The sequence below is a fragment of the Oncorhynchus kisutch genome, linkage group LG26, assembly GCF_002021735.2.
Source record: "Oncorhynchus kisutch isolate 150728-3 linkage group LG26, Okis_V2, whole genome shotgun sequence".
Taxonomy (NCBI): domain Eukaryota; kingdom Metazoa; phylum Chordata; class Actinopteri; order Salmoniformes; family Salmonidae; genus Oncorhynchus; species Oncorhynchus kisutch.
Window position 1 is genome coordinate 51,589,121 of NC_034199.2, and position 16,102 is coordinate 51,605,222.

General features: G+C 41.6%; 1 protein-coding gene across 1 annotated transcript in view; it reads left to right on the plus strand.

Annotated features, from left to right (window-relative positions):
- The first annotated feature begins 1,285 nt into the window (after positions 1 to 1,285).
- marchf4b (membrane associated ring-CH-type finger 4b) overlaps positions 1,286 to 16,102 on the plus strand; it is a 30,919-nt gene continuing 16,102 nt past the window's right edge. Inside the window, exon 1 of the mRNA XM_031806320.1 lies at positions 1,286 to 2,330. Within this exon, the coding sequence (XP_031662180.1) occupies positions 1,902 to 2,330 (429 nt within the window). The 5' untranslated portion in view covers positions 1,286 to 1,901. The remainder of the gene's footprint in view (positions 2,331 to 16,102) is intronic.

Genomic DNA, 16,102 nt, shown 5'->3' on the forward strand with positions numbered 1-16,102 from the left:
GTTATAGTTATAGTAGTGGTAGTGACTGGTTATAGTAGTGGTAGTGACTGGTTATAGTAATAGTAGTAGTAGTGTCTATAGTAGTAATGGTAGTGACTGGTTATAGTAGTGGTAGTGACTGGTTATAGTTATAGTAGTGGTAGTGACTAGTTATAGTAGTGGTAGTGACTGGTTATAGTAGTGGTAGTGACTGGTTATAGTAGTGGTAGTGACTGGTTATAGTAGTGGTAGTGACTGGTTATAGTTATAGTAGTGGTAGTGACTAGTTATAGTAGTGGTAGTGACTGGTTATAGTTATAGTAGTGGTAGTGACTGGTTATAGTAGTGGTAGTGACTGGTTATAGTAATAGTAGTGGTAGTGTCTATAGTAGTAATGGTAGTGACTGGTTATAGTAGTGGTAGTGACTGGTTATAGTTATAGTAGTGGTAGTGACTGGTTATTTATTTTTTATTTATTTTATTTTTATTTTACCTTTATTTTACTAGGCAAGTCAGTTAAGAACAAATTCTTATTTTCAATGACGGCCTAGGAACAGTGGGTTAACTGCCTGTTCAAGGGCAGAACGACAGATTTTGTACCTTGTCAGCTCGGGGATTTGAACTTGCAACCTTTCGGTTACTAGTCCAATGCTCTAACCACTAGGCTACACTGCCGCCCCCTATAGTTATAGTAGTGGTAGTGACTGGTTATAGTTATAGTAGTGGTAGTGACTGGTTATAGTAGTGGTAGTGACTGGTTATAGTAGTGGTAGTGACTGGTTATAGTAATAGTAGTGGTAGTGTCTATAGTAGTAATGGTAGTGACTGGTTATAGTAGTGGTAGTGACTGGTTATACTTCAAATAGTGGTAGATAGATGGGAAAATTGATTGATTGATTGATTGATTGGTTGGTTGGTTGGTTGGTTGAATTGGATATCCTGAACATGTGAAAGTTGGTTTTATACTTGAATGGTTGAAGAGTTACTGTTGGTGTGTTATGCTAATATTGCAATGTTATATTTTATAGTTGATTAAAGAAATCTAGTTGTGCTTTGCCTTCAGCACGTTTCATTTGATTATTGTAGCGTCTGTTCTGTTATTTGTCGGCTATGCTGGACATACGAACCCTACATTGACAGGCATGACGATGTCTAGCTTCCTCCTTTTGTTATTCTGAGCAGATTGTTCTCCGGCTCTGCATCACTCCTTGCTGTGGTGACGTGCTGTGCTTGGGAGCTGTCCCAGGAATCATGGCACTGAAACTGCAGCGTGAGCACAAAATCACCAGCCAATGATCACACAGACAGACACCTAGAAGGAATGCATGCGCCTAACATTAGGACAGTCTGAAAGCTGGGATGAAATATAGTTCATGGATACACACGCACCATTGTGTTCTTTGAGGATGGAAATTCGGTGGTTGCGAAAGCGCCGGGGATGTAAAACTAACGACAGCTCCCTGGAAGCTTTGAACAGCACGCCAACGACAGACAGAGTTTCGCTTTGGATAGTTATCTATGAACAGATTCTTTGATTCATCATTTGTGATGAATGGCACATCTATGAGAAACCCATACAGATATTCTCAACCAGACTTCAACAATGAACCAATGGGATGATGCCTGTCTCTTGGACCACTCTGGAAGATACTGTGGGAGTAGATTCATCTTTGGGGATGAAATTATGAAAGCCTGTTTTAACTATTTGTTGATGTTCTAGCCGAAACGACCCGAATATCCAATGTGTTCAGATACTTGTTTGCGCCAATGGAATATGTTATTAATGGGAAAGGTGCCAAGGCAGTTTAGACTTTTTTTAGGGGGTAACACTTCCTGTAAGTAGACATCACATTTTATTCAATGATTTGTAGAGGAGCTTTTTAGCCTTCGTGTCATCGCATGGTGCTGCTAATTCCTCAGTGATGCTGCGTGGTCCAGACATGCTGAAGAGCCGCTGCTGCGTCCTATTTGGTGACCTGAAGGTGCTGTTACTCCGGCCCCCGTCTCCGGTAACGGTATTGATCCCCATGACCGGACACGTACCGGACAGCCATGGGGTCCCTTCAGACGTCAGTGGACCGGACAACAACACGTTAATGACCCATCAGGGTCCGGGGGACATACGGACTGCCCCGCCACCGGGGGGTGCTAGCGGGCCGGAGAGAGACAGACTGGCGGGGGGCTCAGGCTGGGTTGATGCGGCAGAGCCATCGGGGGTATTACGCTGCAGCAGCTCCTCTGATAGCTGGGCTAAGGACAAGCTGGAACAGAGGTTCTCCTTGTGCAGTTATAGTGAGAGTGGCAGCCTCAGGACACCTGTCTGCAGGATCTGCTTCCAGGGACCTGAAACGGTGATATTGGATAGACCCTTAACACAACACTGGCTTTGTTTTGCTGTTATGATCTGAGTCCTCAGGTGGCATCACCCAAGAGCCACGGTAGGGTTGGTGTCAGAATCGTCAGCTGTCATGTGGCTGAGGAGCTTTTCATCTCAGTAAAGGCTACTTATTCTAGAAGGTGTGACATTTTGTCTGAATTAATGGCCCTTAGACGTTCCTTTGAGTAATAATCCTACACCGCTCCAGTACTCTCAGAATGGCTCCCCTGCAACCCGCATCCATCTGTAAGGCATGCCTGGAGAGAGCCCAAATAAGTGGGTGGTCTGTGGTCTCTGGGTAAACAGGGGTCACCATATCAGTGATCGCTGGGCAGATAAACCTGCTGTCCCTCTAGTTGATTAATTAGAGACAAACAGAACTACCAAAACAGATTATAGACTGACATTGAGTGTGAACATAAAACATAGAAACAATTACATGCAGGAGAAATCAAATAATGTTTCCCACTCATTCACACACTGCCTGAAACAGTACAGGACACTGGGAAGTCGGGACCTGTACCTAGGACTATAATTATCCCATCTTTAGTCATGCTATTGTTTGTCTTGGAGACGATATTGATTAATATGTCTCACTACACTATTCAGGAGGAACATGAGAGACAATAATTTAAGGTTGAGAGAAATCATCCAACTCATCATGTAATGCAAACTGGAACCCTTGTTTTTCACATCTTCCAACAAGTTCCAATTTCCATTCTTCACTTTAGTTTTCAGGTTGTCCTCTCACCCAGTTGTTCTGTTCTTAGCTGGAGTGCTGACTAGTTATCAGGTTGTCCTCTTAACTCACCCAGTTGTTCTGTTCTTAGCTGGAGTGCTGACTAGTTATCAGGTTGTCCTCTTAACTCACCCAGTTCTGTTCTTAGCTGGAGTGCTGACTAGTTATCAGGTTGTCCTCTTAACTCACCCAGTTGTTCTGTTCTTAGCTGGAGTGCTGACTAGTTATCAGGTTGTCCTCTTAACTCACCCAGTTGTTCTGTTCTTAGCTGGAGTGCTGACTAGTTATCAGGTTGTCCTCTTAACTCACCCAGTTCTGTTCTTAGCTGGAGAGCTGACTAGTTATCAGGTTGTCCTCTTAACTCACCCAGTTGTTCTGTTCTTAGCTGGAGTGCTGACTAGTTATCAGGTTGTCCTCTTAACTCACCCAGTTGTTCTGTTCTTAGCTGGAGTGCTGACTAGTTATCAGGTTGTCCTCTTAACTCACCCAGTTGTTCTGTTCTTAGCTGGAGTGCTGACTAGTTATCAGGTTGTCCTCTTAACTCACCCAGTTGTTCTGTTCTTAGCTGGAGTGCTGACTAGTTATCAGGTTGTCCTCTTAACTCACCCAGTTGTTCTGTTCTTAGCTGGAGTGCTGACTAGTTATCAGGTTGTCCTCTTAACTCACCCAGTTGTTCTGTTCTTAGCTGGAGTGCTGCTCATTATTGGAATTTTTCTCCTGCAGTCAAGTTACAGTGCTTGACACAGCTGGGTTTGCATCCCAATGGCACCCTAATACCTTTATGGTGGACTACTTTTGACCAGGGCCGATAGGGAATAGGGTGCCGTTTGGGACCCTTAGTGTAAAGAATGAGAGTACCCAGTAGTTGAGAGGCGATGTGACATGAAGTGACCCTCTGAAATCCCTGGAGTTTAATAATAAATAATATGTTAAATTCACCCCCGACACTAGAAACCTTTTACACTGTTAAAGCTTTGAAGTTTTTTTTCTCAGCCAGGAAATTGATATTCAACACAAGCCAGAGAGGAAGCACGCATAGAGAGGAGGGATTCTTCAAGGCCACACTTCACTTAGAGTGATTCACACGGAGCTTGTTTTATTCAGTAGTGTTCTCTCAGGTGTTGTCCTAAATGGCAGCCTATTCCCTGTATAGTGCACTACTTTTGTCCAGTGTCAAAAGTACAGTGTCTCTGTATTTCTCTGTATTTCCTCTCTACTCTGTATTTCCTCTCTGCACTGTATTTCCTCTGTATTTCCTCTGTATTTCCTCTGTATTTCCTCTGTATTTCCTTTCTTATCTGTATTTCCTCTGTATTTCCTCTCTGCTCTGTATTTCCTCTCTACTCTGTATTTCCTCTCTACTCTGTATTTCCTTCTGCTCTGTATTTCCTCTCTACTCTGTATTTCCTTCTGCTCTGTATTTCCTCTGTATTTCCTAACTGCACTGTATTTCCTCTGTATTTCCTCTCTGCACTGTATTTCCTCTGTATTTCCTCTCTACTCTGTATTTCCTCTGTATTTCCTCTCTGCACTGTATTTCCTCTGTATTACCTCTCTGCACTGTATTTCCTCTCTGCTCTGTATTTCCTTCTGCTCTGTATTTCCTCTGTATTTCCTCTCTGCTCTGTATTTCCTCTCTGCACTGTATTTCCTCTGTATTTCCTCTCTACTCTGTATTTCCTCTCTGCTCTGTATTTCCTCTGTATTTCCTTTCTTATCTGTATTTCCTCTGTATTTCCTCTCTGCTCTATATTTCCTCTCTGCTCTGTATTTCCTCTGTATTTCCTCTCTGCACTGTATTTCCTCTGTATTTCCTCTCTGCTCTATATTTCCTCTCTGCTCTGTATTTCTTCTGTATTTCCTTTCTGCTCTGTATTTCCTCTGTATTTCCTCTCTACTCTGTATTTCCTTTCTGCTCTGTATTTCCTCTGTATTTCCTCTCTGCTCTGTATTTCCTCTCTGCTCTGTATTTCCTTTCTGCTCTGTATTTCCTCTCTGCTCTGTATTTCCTCTCTACTCTGTATTTCCTTTCTGCTCTGTATTTCCTCTCTGCTCTGTATTTCCTCTGTATTTCCTCTGTATTTCCTTTCTGCTCTGTATTTCCTCTCTACTCTGTATTTCCTCTCTGCTCTGTATTTCCTCTGTATTTCCTTTCTGCTCTGTATTTCCTTTCTGCTCTGTATTTCCTTTCTGCTCTGTATTTCCTCTCTGCTCTGTATTTCCTTTCTGCTCTGTATTTCCTCTCTGCTCTGTATTTCCTCTGTATTTCCTCTGTATTTCCTTTCTGCTCTGTATTTCCTCTGTATTTCCTTTCTGCTCTGTATTTCCTCTCTGCTCTGTATTTCCTCTGTATTTCCTCTGTATTTCCTTTCTGCTCTGTATTTCCTCTGTATTTCCTCTCTACTCTGTATTTCCTCTCTGCTCTGTATTTCCTCTGTATTTCCTCTCTGCTCTGTATTTCCTCTCTGCTCTGTATTTCCTCTCGACTCTGTATTTCTTTTCTGCTCTCTATTTCCTCTCTGCTCTGTATTTCCTCTCTGCTCGGTATTTCATCTGTATTTCCTCTCTGCTCTGTATTTCCTCTGTATTGCCTCTGTATTTCCTTTCTGCTCTGTGTTTCCTCTCTGCTCTGTATTTCCTCTCTACTCTGTATTTCCTCTGTATTTCCTCTCTGCTCTGTATTTCCTCTCTACTCTGTATTTCCTCTGTATTTCCTTTCTGCTCTGTATTTCCTCTCTACTCTGTATTTCCTCTCTGCTCTGTATTTCCTCTCTACTCTGTATTTCCTCTCTGCTCTGTATTTCCTCTCTACTCTGTATTTCCTTTCTGCTCTGTATTTCCTCTCTGCACTGTATTTCCTCTGTATTTCCTCTCTGCTCTGTATTTCCTCTCTGCTCTGTATTTTCTCTCTCCTCTCTGTATTTCCTCTGTATTTCCTTTCTGCTCTGTATTTCCTCTCTGCTCTGTATTTCCTTTCTGCTCTGTATTTCCTCTCTGCTCTGTATTTCCTCTGTATTTCCTCTCTGCTCTGTATTTCCTCTCGACTCTGTATTTCCTTTCTGCTCTCTATTTCCTCTCTGCTCTGTATTTCCTCTCTGCTCGGTATTTCATCTGTATTTCCTCTCTGCTCTGTATTTCCTCTGTATTGCCTCTGTATTTCCTCTGTATTTCCTTTCTGCTCTGTGTTTCCTCTCTGCTCTGTATTTCCTCTCTACTCTGTATTTCCTCTCTACTCTGTATTTCCTCTGTATTTCCTCTCTGCTCTGTATTTCCTCTCTACTCTGTATTTCCTCTGTATTTCCTTTCTGCTCTGTATTTCCTCTCTACTCTGTATTTCCTCTCTGCTCTGTATTTCCTCTCTGCTCTGTATTTCCTCTGTATTGCCTCTGTATTTCCTCTGTATTTCCTTTCTGCTCTGTATTTCCTCTTTGCTCTGTATTTCCTCTCTACTCTGTATTTCCTCTCTGCTCTGTATTTCCTCTGTATTTCCTCTGTATTTTCTCTGTATTTCCTTTCTGCTCTGTATTTCCTCTCTGCTCTGTATTTCCTCTCTGATCTGTATTTCCTCTCTGCTCTGTATTTCCTCTGTATTTCCTCTGTATTTCCTTTCTGCTCCGTATTTCCTCTCTGCTCTGTATTTCCTCTCTACTCTGTATTTCCTCTGTATTTCCTCTCTACTCTGTATTTCCTCTCTGCTCTGTATTTCCTCTGTATTTCCTCTGTATTTTCTCTGTATTTCCTTTCTGCTCTGTATTTCCTCTCTGCTCTGTATTTCCTCTCTGATCTGTATTTCCTATCTGCTCTGTATTTCCTCTGTATTTCCTCTCTATTTCCTTTCTGCTCTGTATTTCCTCTCTGCTCTGTATTTCCTCTCTGCTCTGTATTTCCTCTCTGCTCTGTATTTCCTTTCTGCTCTGTATTTCCTCTCTGCTCTGTATTTCCTCTCTACTCTGTATTTCCTCTCTGCTCTGTATTGCCTCTGTATTTCCTCTCTGCTCTGTATTTCCTCTCTGCTCTGTATTTCCTCTGTATTTCCTCTGTATTTTCTCTGTATTTCCTTTCTGCTCTGTATTTCCTCTCTGCTCTGTATTTCCTCTCTGATCTGTATTTCCTCTCTGCTCTGTATTTCCTCTGTATTTCCTCTGTATTTCCTTTCTGCTCTGTATTTCCTCTCTGCTCTGTATTTCCTCTCTACTCTGTATTTCCTCTGTATTTCCTCTCTACTCTGTATTTCCTCTCTGCTCTGTATTTCCTCTGTATTGCCTCTGTATTTCCTCTGTATTTCCTTTCTGCTCTGTGTTTCCTCTCTGCTCTGTATTTCCTCTCTACTCTGTATTTCCTCTCTACTCTGTATTTCCTCTGTATTTCCTCTCTGCTCTGTATTTCCTCTCTACTCTGTATTTCCTCTGTATTTCCTTTCTGCTCTGTATTCCTCTCTACTCTGTATTTCCTCTCTGCTCTGTATTTCCTCTCTGCTCTGTATTTCCTCTGTATTGCCTCTGTATTTCCTCTGTATTTCCTTTCTGCTCTGTATTTCCTCTTTGCTCTGTATTTCCTCTCTACTCTGTATTTCCTCTCTGCTCTGTATTTCCTCTGTATTTCCTCTGTATTTTCTCTGTATTTCCTTTCTGCTCTGTATTTCCTCTCTGCTCTGTATTTCCTCTCTGATCTGTATTTCCTCTCTGCTCTGTATTTCCTCTGTATTTCCTCTGTATTTCCTTTCTGCTCTGTATTTCCTCTCTGCTCTGTATTTCCTCTCTACTCTGTATTTCCTCTGTATTTCCTCTCTACTCTGTATTTCCTCTCTGCTCTGTATTTCCTCTCTGCTCTGTATTTCCTCTCTGCTCTGTATTTCCTCTCTGCTCTGTATTTCCTTTCTGCTCTGTATTTCCTCTCTGCTCTGTATTTCCTCTCTACTCTGTATTTCCTCTCTGCTCTGTATTTCCTCTGTATTTCCTCTCTGCTCTGTATTTCCTCTCTGCTCTGTATTTCCTCTGTATTTCCTCTGTATTTTCTCTGTATTTCCTTTCTGCTCTGTATTTCCTCTCTGTCTGTATTTCCTCTCTGATCTGTTTTTCCTCTCTGCTCTGTATTTCCTCTGTATTGCCTCTGTATTTCCTCTGTATTTCCTTTCTGCTCTGTATTTCCTCTCTGCTCTGTATTTCCTCTCTACTCTGTATTTCTCTGTATTTCCTCTCTACTCTGTATTTCCTCTGTATTTCCTCTCTGCTCTGTATTTCCTTTCTGCTCTGTATTTCCTCTCTGCTCTGTATTTCCTCTCTGCTCTGTATTTCCTCTGTATTTCCTCTGTATTTCCTCTCTACTCTGTATTTCGTCTCTGCTCTGTATTTCCTCTGTATTTCCTCTGTATTTTCTCTGTATTTCCTTTCTGCAATGTATTTCCTCTCTGCTCTGTATTTCCTCTCTGATCTGTATTTCCTCTCTGCTCTGTATTTCCTCTGTATTTCCTCTGTATTTCCTCTCTGCCCTGTATTTCCTCTCTACTCTGTATTTCCTCTCTGCTCTGTATTTCCTCTCTGCTCTGTATTTCCTCTGTATTGCCTCTGTATTTCCTCTGTATTTCCTTTTGCTCTGTATTTCCTCTCTGCTCTGTATTTCCTCTCTGCTCTGTATTTCCTCTCTACTCTGTATTTCTTCTGTATTTCCTCTCTGCTCTGTATTTCCTCTCTACTCTGTATTTCCTCTCTGCTCTGTATTTCCTCTGTATTTTCTCTGTATTTCCTTTCTGCTCTGTATTTCCTCTCTGCTCTGTATTTCCTCTCTGATCTGTATTTCCTCTCTGCTCTGTATTTCCTCTCTGCTCTGTATTTCCTCTCTACTCTGTATTTCCTCTGTATTTCCTCTCTGCTCTGTATTTCCTCTCTACTCTGTATTTCCTCTCTGCTCTGTATTTCCTCTGTATTTCCTCTGTATTTCCTCTGTATTTCCTTTCTGCTCTGTATTTCCTCTCTGATCTGTATTTCCTCTCTGCTCTGTATTTCATCTCTGCTCTGTATTTCCTCTCTGCTCTGTAGTTCCTCTGTATTTCCTCTGTATTTCCTTTCTGCTCTGTATTTCCTCTCTGCTCTGTATTTCCTCTCTCATCTGTATTTCTTCTATGCTCTGTATTTCCTCTCTGCTCTGTATTTCCTCTGTATTTTCTCTGTATTTCCTTTCTGCTCTGTATTTCCTCTCTGCTCTGTATTTCCTATGTATTGCCTCTGTATTTCCTCTGTATTTTCTTTCTGCTCTGTATTTCCTCTCTTCTCTGTATTTCCTCTCTGCTCTGTATTTCCTCTCTGCTCTGTGTTTCCCCTCTGCTCTGTAGTTCCTCTGTATTTCCTCTCTGCTCTGTATTTCCTCTCTACTCTGTATTTCCTCTCTACTCTGTATTTCCTCTCTGCTCTGTAGTTCCTCTGTATTTCCTCTGTATTTCCTCTGTATTTCCTCTCTGCTCTGTATTTCCTCTCTGCTCTGCATTTCCTCTCTGCTCTGTATTTCCTCTCTGCTCTGTATTTCCTCTGTATTTCCTCTCTACTCTGTATTTCCTCTGTATTTCCTCTCTGCTCTGTATTTCCTCTCTGCTCTGTATTTCCTCTCTACTCTGTATTTCCTCTGTATTTCCTCTCTGCTCTGTATTTCCTCTCTGCTCTGTATTTCCTCTCTGCTCTGTATTTCCTCTCTACTCTGTATTTCCTCTGTATTTCCTCTCTGCTCTGTATTTCCTCTCTACTCTGTATTTCCTCTGTATTTCCTCTCTGCTCTGTATTTCCTCTCTGCTCTGTATTTCCTCTCTACTCTGTATTTCCTCTCTGCTCTGTATTTCCTCTGTATTTCCTTTCTGCTCTGTATTTCCTCTCTGCTCTGTATTTCCTCTCTGCTCTGTATTTCCTCTGTATTTCCTCTCTGCTCTGTATTTCCTCTCTGCTCTGTAGTTCCTCTGTATTTCCTCTGTATTTCCTTTCTGCTCTGTATTTCCTCTCTGCTCTGTATTTCCTCTCTACTCTGTATTTCCTCTTTATTTCCTCTCTACTCTGTATTTCCTCTCTGCTCTGTATTTCCTCTGTATTTCCTCTGTATTTTCTCTGTATTTCCTTTCTGCTCTGTATTTCCTCTGTATTTCCTCTCTGATCTGTATTTCCTCTCTGCTCTGTATTTCCTCTGTATTTCCTCTCTGCCCTGTATTTCCTCTCTACTCTGTATTTCCTCTCTGCTCTGTATTTCCTCTCTGCTCTGTAGTTCCTCTGTATTTCCTCTGTATTTCCTTTCTGCTCTGTATTTCCTCTCTGCTCTGTATTTCCTCTCTGATCTGTATTTCTTCTCTGCTCTGTATTTCCTCTCTGCTCTGTATTTCCTCTCTACTCTGTATTTCCTCTCTGCTCTGTATTTCCTCTGTATTTCCTCTGTATTTCCTCTGTATTTCCTTTCTGCTCTGTATTTCCTCTCTGCTCTGTATTTCCTCTCTGATCTGTATTTCCTCTCTGCTCTGTATTTCCTCTCTGCTCTGTAGTTCCTCTGTATTTCCTCTGTATTTCCTTTCTGCTCTGTATTTCCTCTCTGCTCTGTATTTCCTCTCTGATCTGTATTTCTTCTCTGCTCTGTATTTCCTCTCTGCTCTGTATTTCCTCTGTATTTTCTCTGTATTTCCTTTCTGCTCTGTATTTCCTCTGTATTGCCTCTGTATTTCCTCTGTATTTCCTTTCTGCTCTGTGTTTCCTCTCTTCTCTGTATTTCCTCTATGCTCTGTATTTCCTCTCTGCTCTGTATTTCCTCTCTGATCTGTATTTCCTCTCTGCTCTGTATTTCCTCTCTGCTCTGTATTTCCTCTCTACTCTGAATTTCCTCTGTATTTCCTCTCTGCTCTGTATTTCCTCTCTACTCTGTATTTCCTCTCTGCTCTGTATTTCCTCTGTATTTCCTCTGTATTTCCTCTGTATTTCCTTTCTGCTCTGTATTTCCTCTCTGCTCTGTATTTCCTCTCTGATCTGTATTTCCTCTCTGCTCTGTATTTCGTCTCTGCTCTGTATTTCCTCTCTGCTCTGTAGTTCCTCTGTATTTCCTCTGTATTTCCTTTCTGCTCTGTATTTCCTCTCTGCTCTGTATTTCCTCTCTGATCTGTATTTCTTCTCTGCTCTGTATTTCCTCTCTGCTCTGTATTTCCTCTGTATTTTCTCTGTATTTCCTTTCTGCTCTGTATTTCCTCTGTATTGCCTCTGTATTTCCTCTGTATTTCCTCTGTATTTCCTCTCTGCCCTGTATTTCCTCTCTACTCTGTATTTCCTCTCTGCTCTGTATTTCCTCTCTGCTCTGTATTTCCTCTCTACTCTGTATTTCCACTGTATTTCCTCTCTCCTCTGTATTTCCTCTCTACTCTGTATTTCCTCTCTGCTCTGTATTTCCTCTGTATTTCCTCTGTATTTTCTCTGTATTTCCTTTCTGCTCTGTATTTCCTCTCTGCTCTGTATTTCCTCTCTGATCTGTATTTCCTCTCTGCTCTGTATTTCCTCTCTGCTCTGTATTTCCTCTCTACTCTGTATTTCCTCTGTATTTCCTCTCTGCTCTGTATTTCCTCTCTACTCTGTATTTCCTCTCTGCTCTGTATTTCCTCTGTATTTCCTCTGTATTTCCTCTGTATTTCCTTTCTGCTCTGTATTTCCTCTCTGCTCTGTATTTCCTCTCTGATCTGTATTTCTCTCTGCTCTGTATTTCCTCTCTGCTCTGTAGTTCCTCTGTATTTCCTCTGTATTTCCTTTCTGCTCTGTATTTCCTCTCTGCTCTGTATTTCCTCTCTGATCTGTATTTCTTCCTCTGCTCTGTATTTCCTCTCTGCTCTGTATTTCCTCTCTACTCTGTATTTCCTCTCTGCTCTGTATTTCCTCTGTATTTCCTCTGTATTTCCTCTGTATTTCCTTTCTGCTCTGTATTTCCTCTCTGCTCTGTATTTCCTCTCTGATCTGTATTTCCTCTCTGCTCTGTATTTCCTCTCTGCTCTGTAGTTCCTCTGTATTTCCTCTGTATTCCTTTCTGCTCTGTATTTCTTCTCTGCTCTGTATTTCCTCTCTGCTCTGTATTTCCTCTGTATTTTCTCTGTATTTCCTTTCTGCTCTGTATTTCCTCTGTATTGCCTCTGTATTTCCTCTGTATTTCCTTTCTGCTCTGTGTTTCCTCTCTTCTCTGTATTTCCTCTATGCTCTGTATTTCCTCTCTGCTCTGTATTTCCTCTCTGATCTGTATTTCCTCTCTGCTCTGTATTTCCTCTCTGCTCTGTATTTCCTCTCTACTCTGTATTTCCTCTGTATTTCCTCTCTGCTCTGTATTTCCTCTCTACTCTGTATTTCCTCTCTGCTCTGTATTTCCTCTGTATTTCCTCTATATTTCCTCTGTATTTCCTTTCTGCTCTGTATTTCCTCTCTGCTCTGTATTTCCTCTCTGATCTGTATTTCCTCTCTGCTCTGTATTTCCTCTCTGCTCTGTATTTCCTCTCTGCTCTGTAGTTCCTCTGTATTTCCTCTGTATTTCCTATCTGCTCTGTATTTCCTCTCTGCTCTGTATTTCCTCTCTGATCTGTATTTCTTCTCTGCTCTGTATTTCCTCTCTGCTCTGTATTTCCTCAGTATTTTCTCTGTATTTCCTTTCTGCTCTGTATTTCCTCTGTATTGCCTCTGTATTTCCTCTGTATTTCCTTTCTGCTCTGTGTTTCCTCTCTTCTCTGTATTTCCTCTCTGCTCTGTATTTCCTCTCTGCTCTGTATTTCCTCTGTATTTCCTTTCTGCTCTGTGTTTCCTCTCTTCTCTGTATTTCCTCTCTGCTCTGTATTTCCTCTCTGCTCTGTATTTCCCTCTCTGCTCTCTATTTCCCCTCTGCTCTGTAGTTTGTCTGTATTTCCTCTGTATTTCCTCTCTGCTCTGTATTTCCTCTCTACTCTGTATTTCCTCTCTACTCTGTATTTCCTCTCTGCTCTGTAGTACCTCTGTATTTCCTCTGTATTTCCTCTGTATTTCCTCTCTGCTCTGTATTTCCTCTCTGCTCTGTATTTCCTCTGTATTTCCTCTCTATCTGTATTTCCTCTCTGCTCTGTATTTCCTCTCTGCTCTGTATTTCCTCTGTATTTCCTCTCTACTCTGTATTTCCCTCTCTGCTCTGTATTTCCTCTCTACTCTGTATTTCCTCTGTATTTCCTCTCTGCTCTGTATTTCCTCTCTGCTCTGTATTTCCTCTCTGCTCTGTATTTCCTCTCTACTCTGTATTTCCTCTGTATTCCTCTCTGCTCTGTATTTCCTCTCTGCTCTGTATTTCCTCTCTACTCTGTATTTCCTCTGTATTTCCTCTCTGCTCTGTATTTCCTCTCTGCTCTGTATTTCCTCTCTGCTCTGTATTTCCTCTGTATTTCCTCTCTACTCTGTATTTCCTCTCTGCTCTGTATTTCCTCTCTGCTCTGTATTTCCTCTGTATTCCTCTCTACTCTGTATTTCCTCTCTGCTCTGTATTTCCTCTTTATTTCCTCTCTGCTCTGTATTTCCTCTCTGCTCTGTATTTCCTCTCTGCTCTGTATTTCCTCTCTACTCTGTATTTCCTCTGTATTTCCTCTCTGCTCTGTATTTCCTCTCTGCTCTGTATTTCCTCTCTACTCTGTATTTCCTCTGTATTTCCTCTCTGCTCTGTATTTCCTCTCTGCTCTGTATTTCCTCTCTGCTCTGTATTCCTCTCTACTCTGTATTTCCTCTATATTTCCTCTCTGCTCTGTATTTCCTCTCTGCTCTGTATTTCCTCTCTACTCTGTATTTCCTCTGTATTTCCTCTCTGCTCTGTATTTCCTCTCTGCTCTGTATTTCCTCTCTACTCTGTATTTCCTCTGTATTTCCTCTCTGCTCTGTATTTCCTCTCTGCTCTGTATTTCCTCTCTACTCTGTATTTCCTCTCTGCTCTGTATTTCCTCTGTATTTCCTTTCTGCTCTGTATTTCCTCTCTGCTCTGTATTTCCTCTCTGCTCTGTATTTCCTCTGTATTTCCTCTCTGCTCTGTATTTCCTCTCTGCTCTGTATTTCCTCTCTGCTCTGTATTTCCTCTGTATTTCCTCTCTGCTCTGTATTTCCTCTCTGATCTGTATTTCCTCTGTATTTTCTCTGTATTTCTTTTCTGCTCTGTATTTCCTCTCTGCTCTGTATTTCCTCTCTACTCTGTATTTCCACTGTATTTCCTCTCTGCTCTGTATTTCCTCTCTACTCTGTATTTCCTCTCTGCTCTGTATTTCCTCTGTATTTCCTCTGTATTTTCTCTGTATTTCCTTTCTGCTCTGTATTTCCTCTCTGCTCTGTATTTCCTCTCTGATCTGTATTTCCTCTCTGCTCTGTATTTCCTCTCTGCTCTGTATTTCCTCTCTACTCTGTATTTCCTCTGTATTTCCTCTCTGCTCTGTATTTCCTCTCTACTCTGTATTTCCTCTCTGCTCCGTATTTCCTCTGTATTTCCTCTGTATTTCCTCTGTATTTCCTTTCTGCTCTGTATTTCCTCTCTGCTCTGTATTTCCTCTCTGATCTGTATTTCCTCTCTGCTCTGTATTTCCTCTCTGCTCTGTATTTCCTCTCTGCTCTGTAGTTCCTCTGTATTTCCTCTGTATTTCCTTTCTGCTCTGTATTTCCTCTCTGCTCTGTATTTCCTCTCTGATCTGTATTTCTTCTCTGCTCTGTATTTCCTCTCTGCTCTGTATTTCCTCTGTATTTTCTCTGTATTTCCTTTCTGCTCTGTATTGCCTCTGTATTGCCTCTGTATTTCCTCTGTATTTCCTTTCTGCTCTGTGTTTCCTCTCTTCTCTGTATTTCCTCTCTGCTCTGTATTTCCTCTCTGCTCTGTATTTCCTCTGTATTTCCTTTCTGCTCTGTGTTTCCTCTCTTCTCTGTATTTCCTCTCTGCTCTGTATTTCCTCTCTGCTCTGTATTTCCTCTCTGCTCTCTATTTCCCCTCTGCTCTGTAGTTTCTCTGTATTTCCTCTGTATTTCCTCTCTGCTCTGTATTTCCTCTCTACTCTGTATTTCCTCTCTACTCTGTATTTCCTCTCTGCTCTGTAGTTCCTCTGTATTTCCTCTGTATTTCCTCTGTATTTCCTCTCTGCTCTGTATTTCCTCTCTGCTCTGTATTTCCTCTCTGCTCTGTATTTCCTCTCTGCTCTGTATTTCCTCTGTATTTCCTCTCTACTCTGTATTTCCTCTCTGCTCTGTATTTCCTCTCTGCTCTGTATTTCCTCTCTACTCTGTATTTCCTCTCTACTCTGTATTTCCTCTCTGCTCTGTATTTCCTCTCTACTCTGTATTTCCTCTGTATTTCCTCTCTGCTCTGTATTTCCTCTCTGCTCTGTATTTCCTCTCTGCTCTGTATTTCCTCTCTACTCTGTATTTCCTCTGTATTTCCTCTCTGCTCTGTATTTCCTCTCTGCTCTGTATTTCCTCTCTACTCTGTATTTCCTCTGTATTTCCTCTCTGCTCTGTATTTCCTCTCTGCTCTGTATTTCCTCTCTGCTCTGTATTTCCTCTCTACTCTGTATTTCCTCTATATTTCCTCTCTGCTCTGTATTTCCTCTCTGCTCTGTATTTCCTCTCTACTCTGTATTTCCTCTGTATTTCCTCTCTGCTCTGTATTTCCTCTCTGCTCTGTATTTCCTCTCTACTCTGTATTTCCTCTGTATTTCCTCTCTGCTCTGTATTTCCTCTCTGCTCTGTATTTCCTCTCTACTCTGTATTTCCTCTCTGCTCTGTATTTCCTCTGTATTTCCTTTCTGCTCTGTATTTCCTCTCTGCTCTGTATTTCCTCTCTGCTCTGTATTTCCTCTGTATTTCCTCTCTGCTCTGTATTTCCTCTCTGCTCTGTAGGTCCTCTGTATTTCCTCTGTATTTCCTTTCTGCTCTGTATTTCCTCTCTGCTCTGTATTTCCTCTCTGCTCTGTATTTCCTCTCTGCTCTGTATTTCCTCTGTATTTCCTCTCTGCTCTGTATTTCCTCTCTGATCTGTATTTC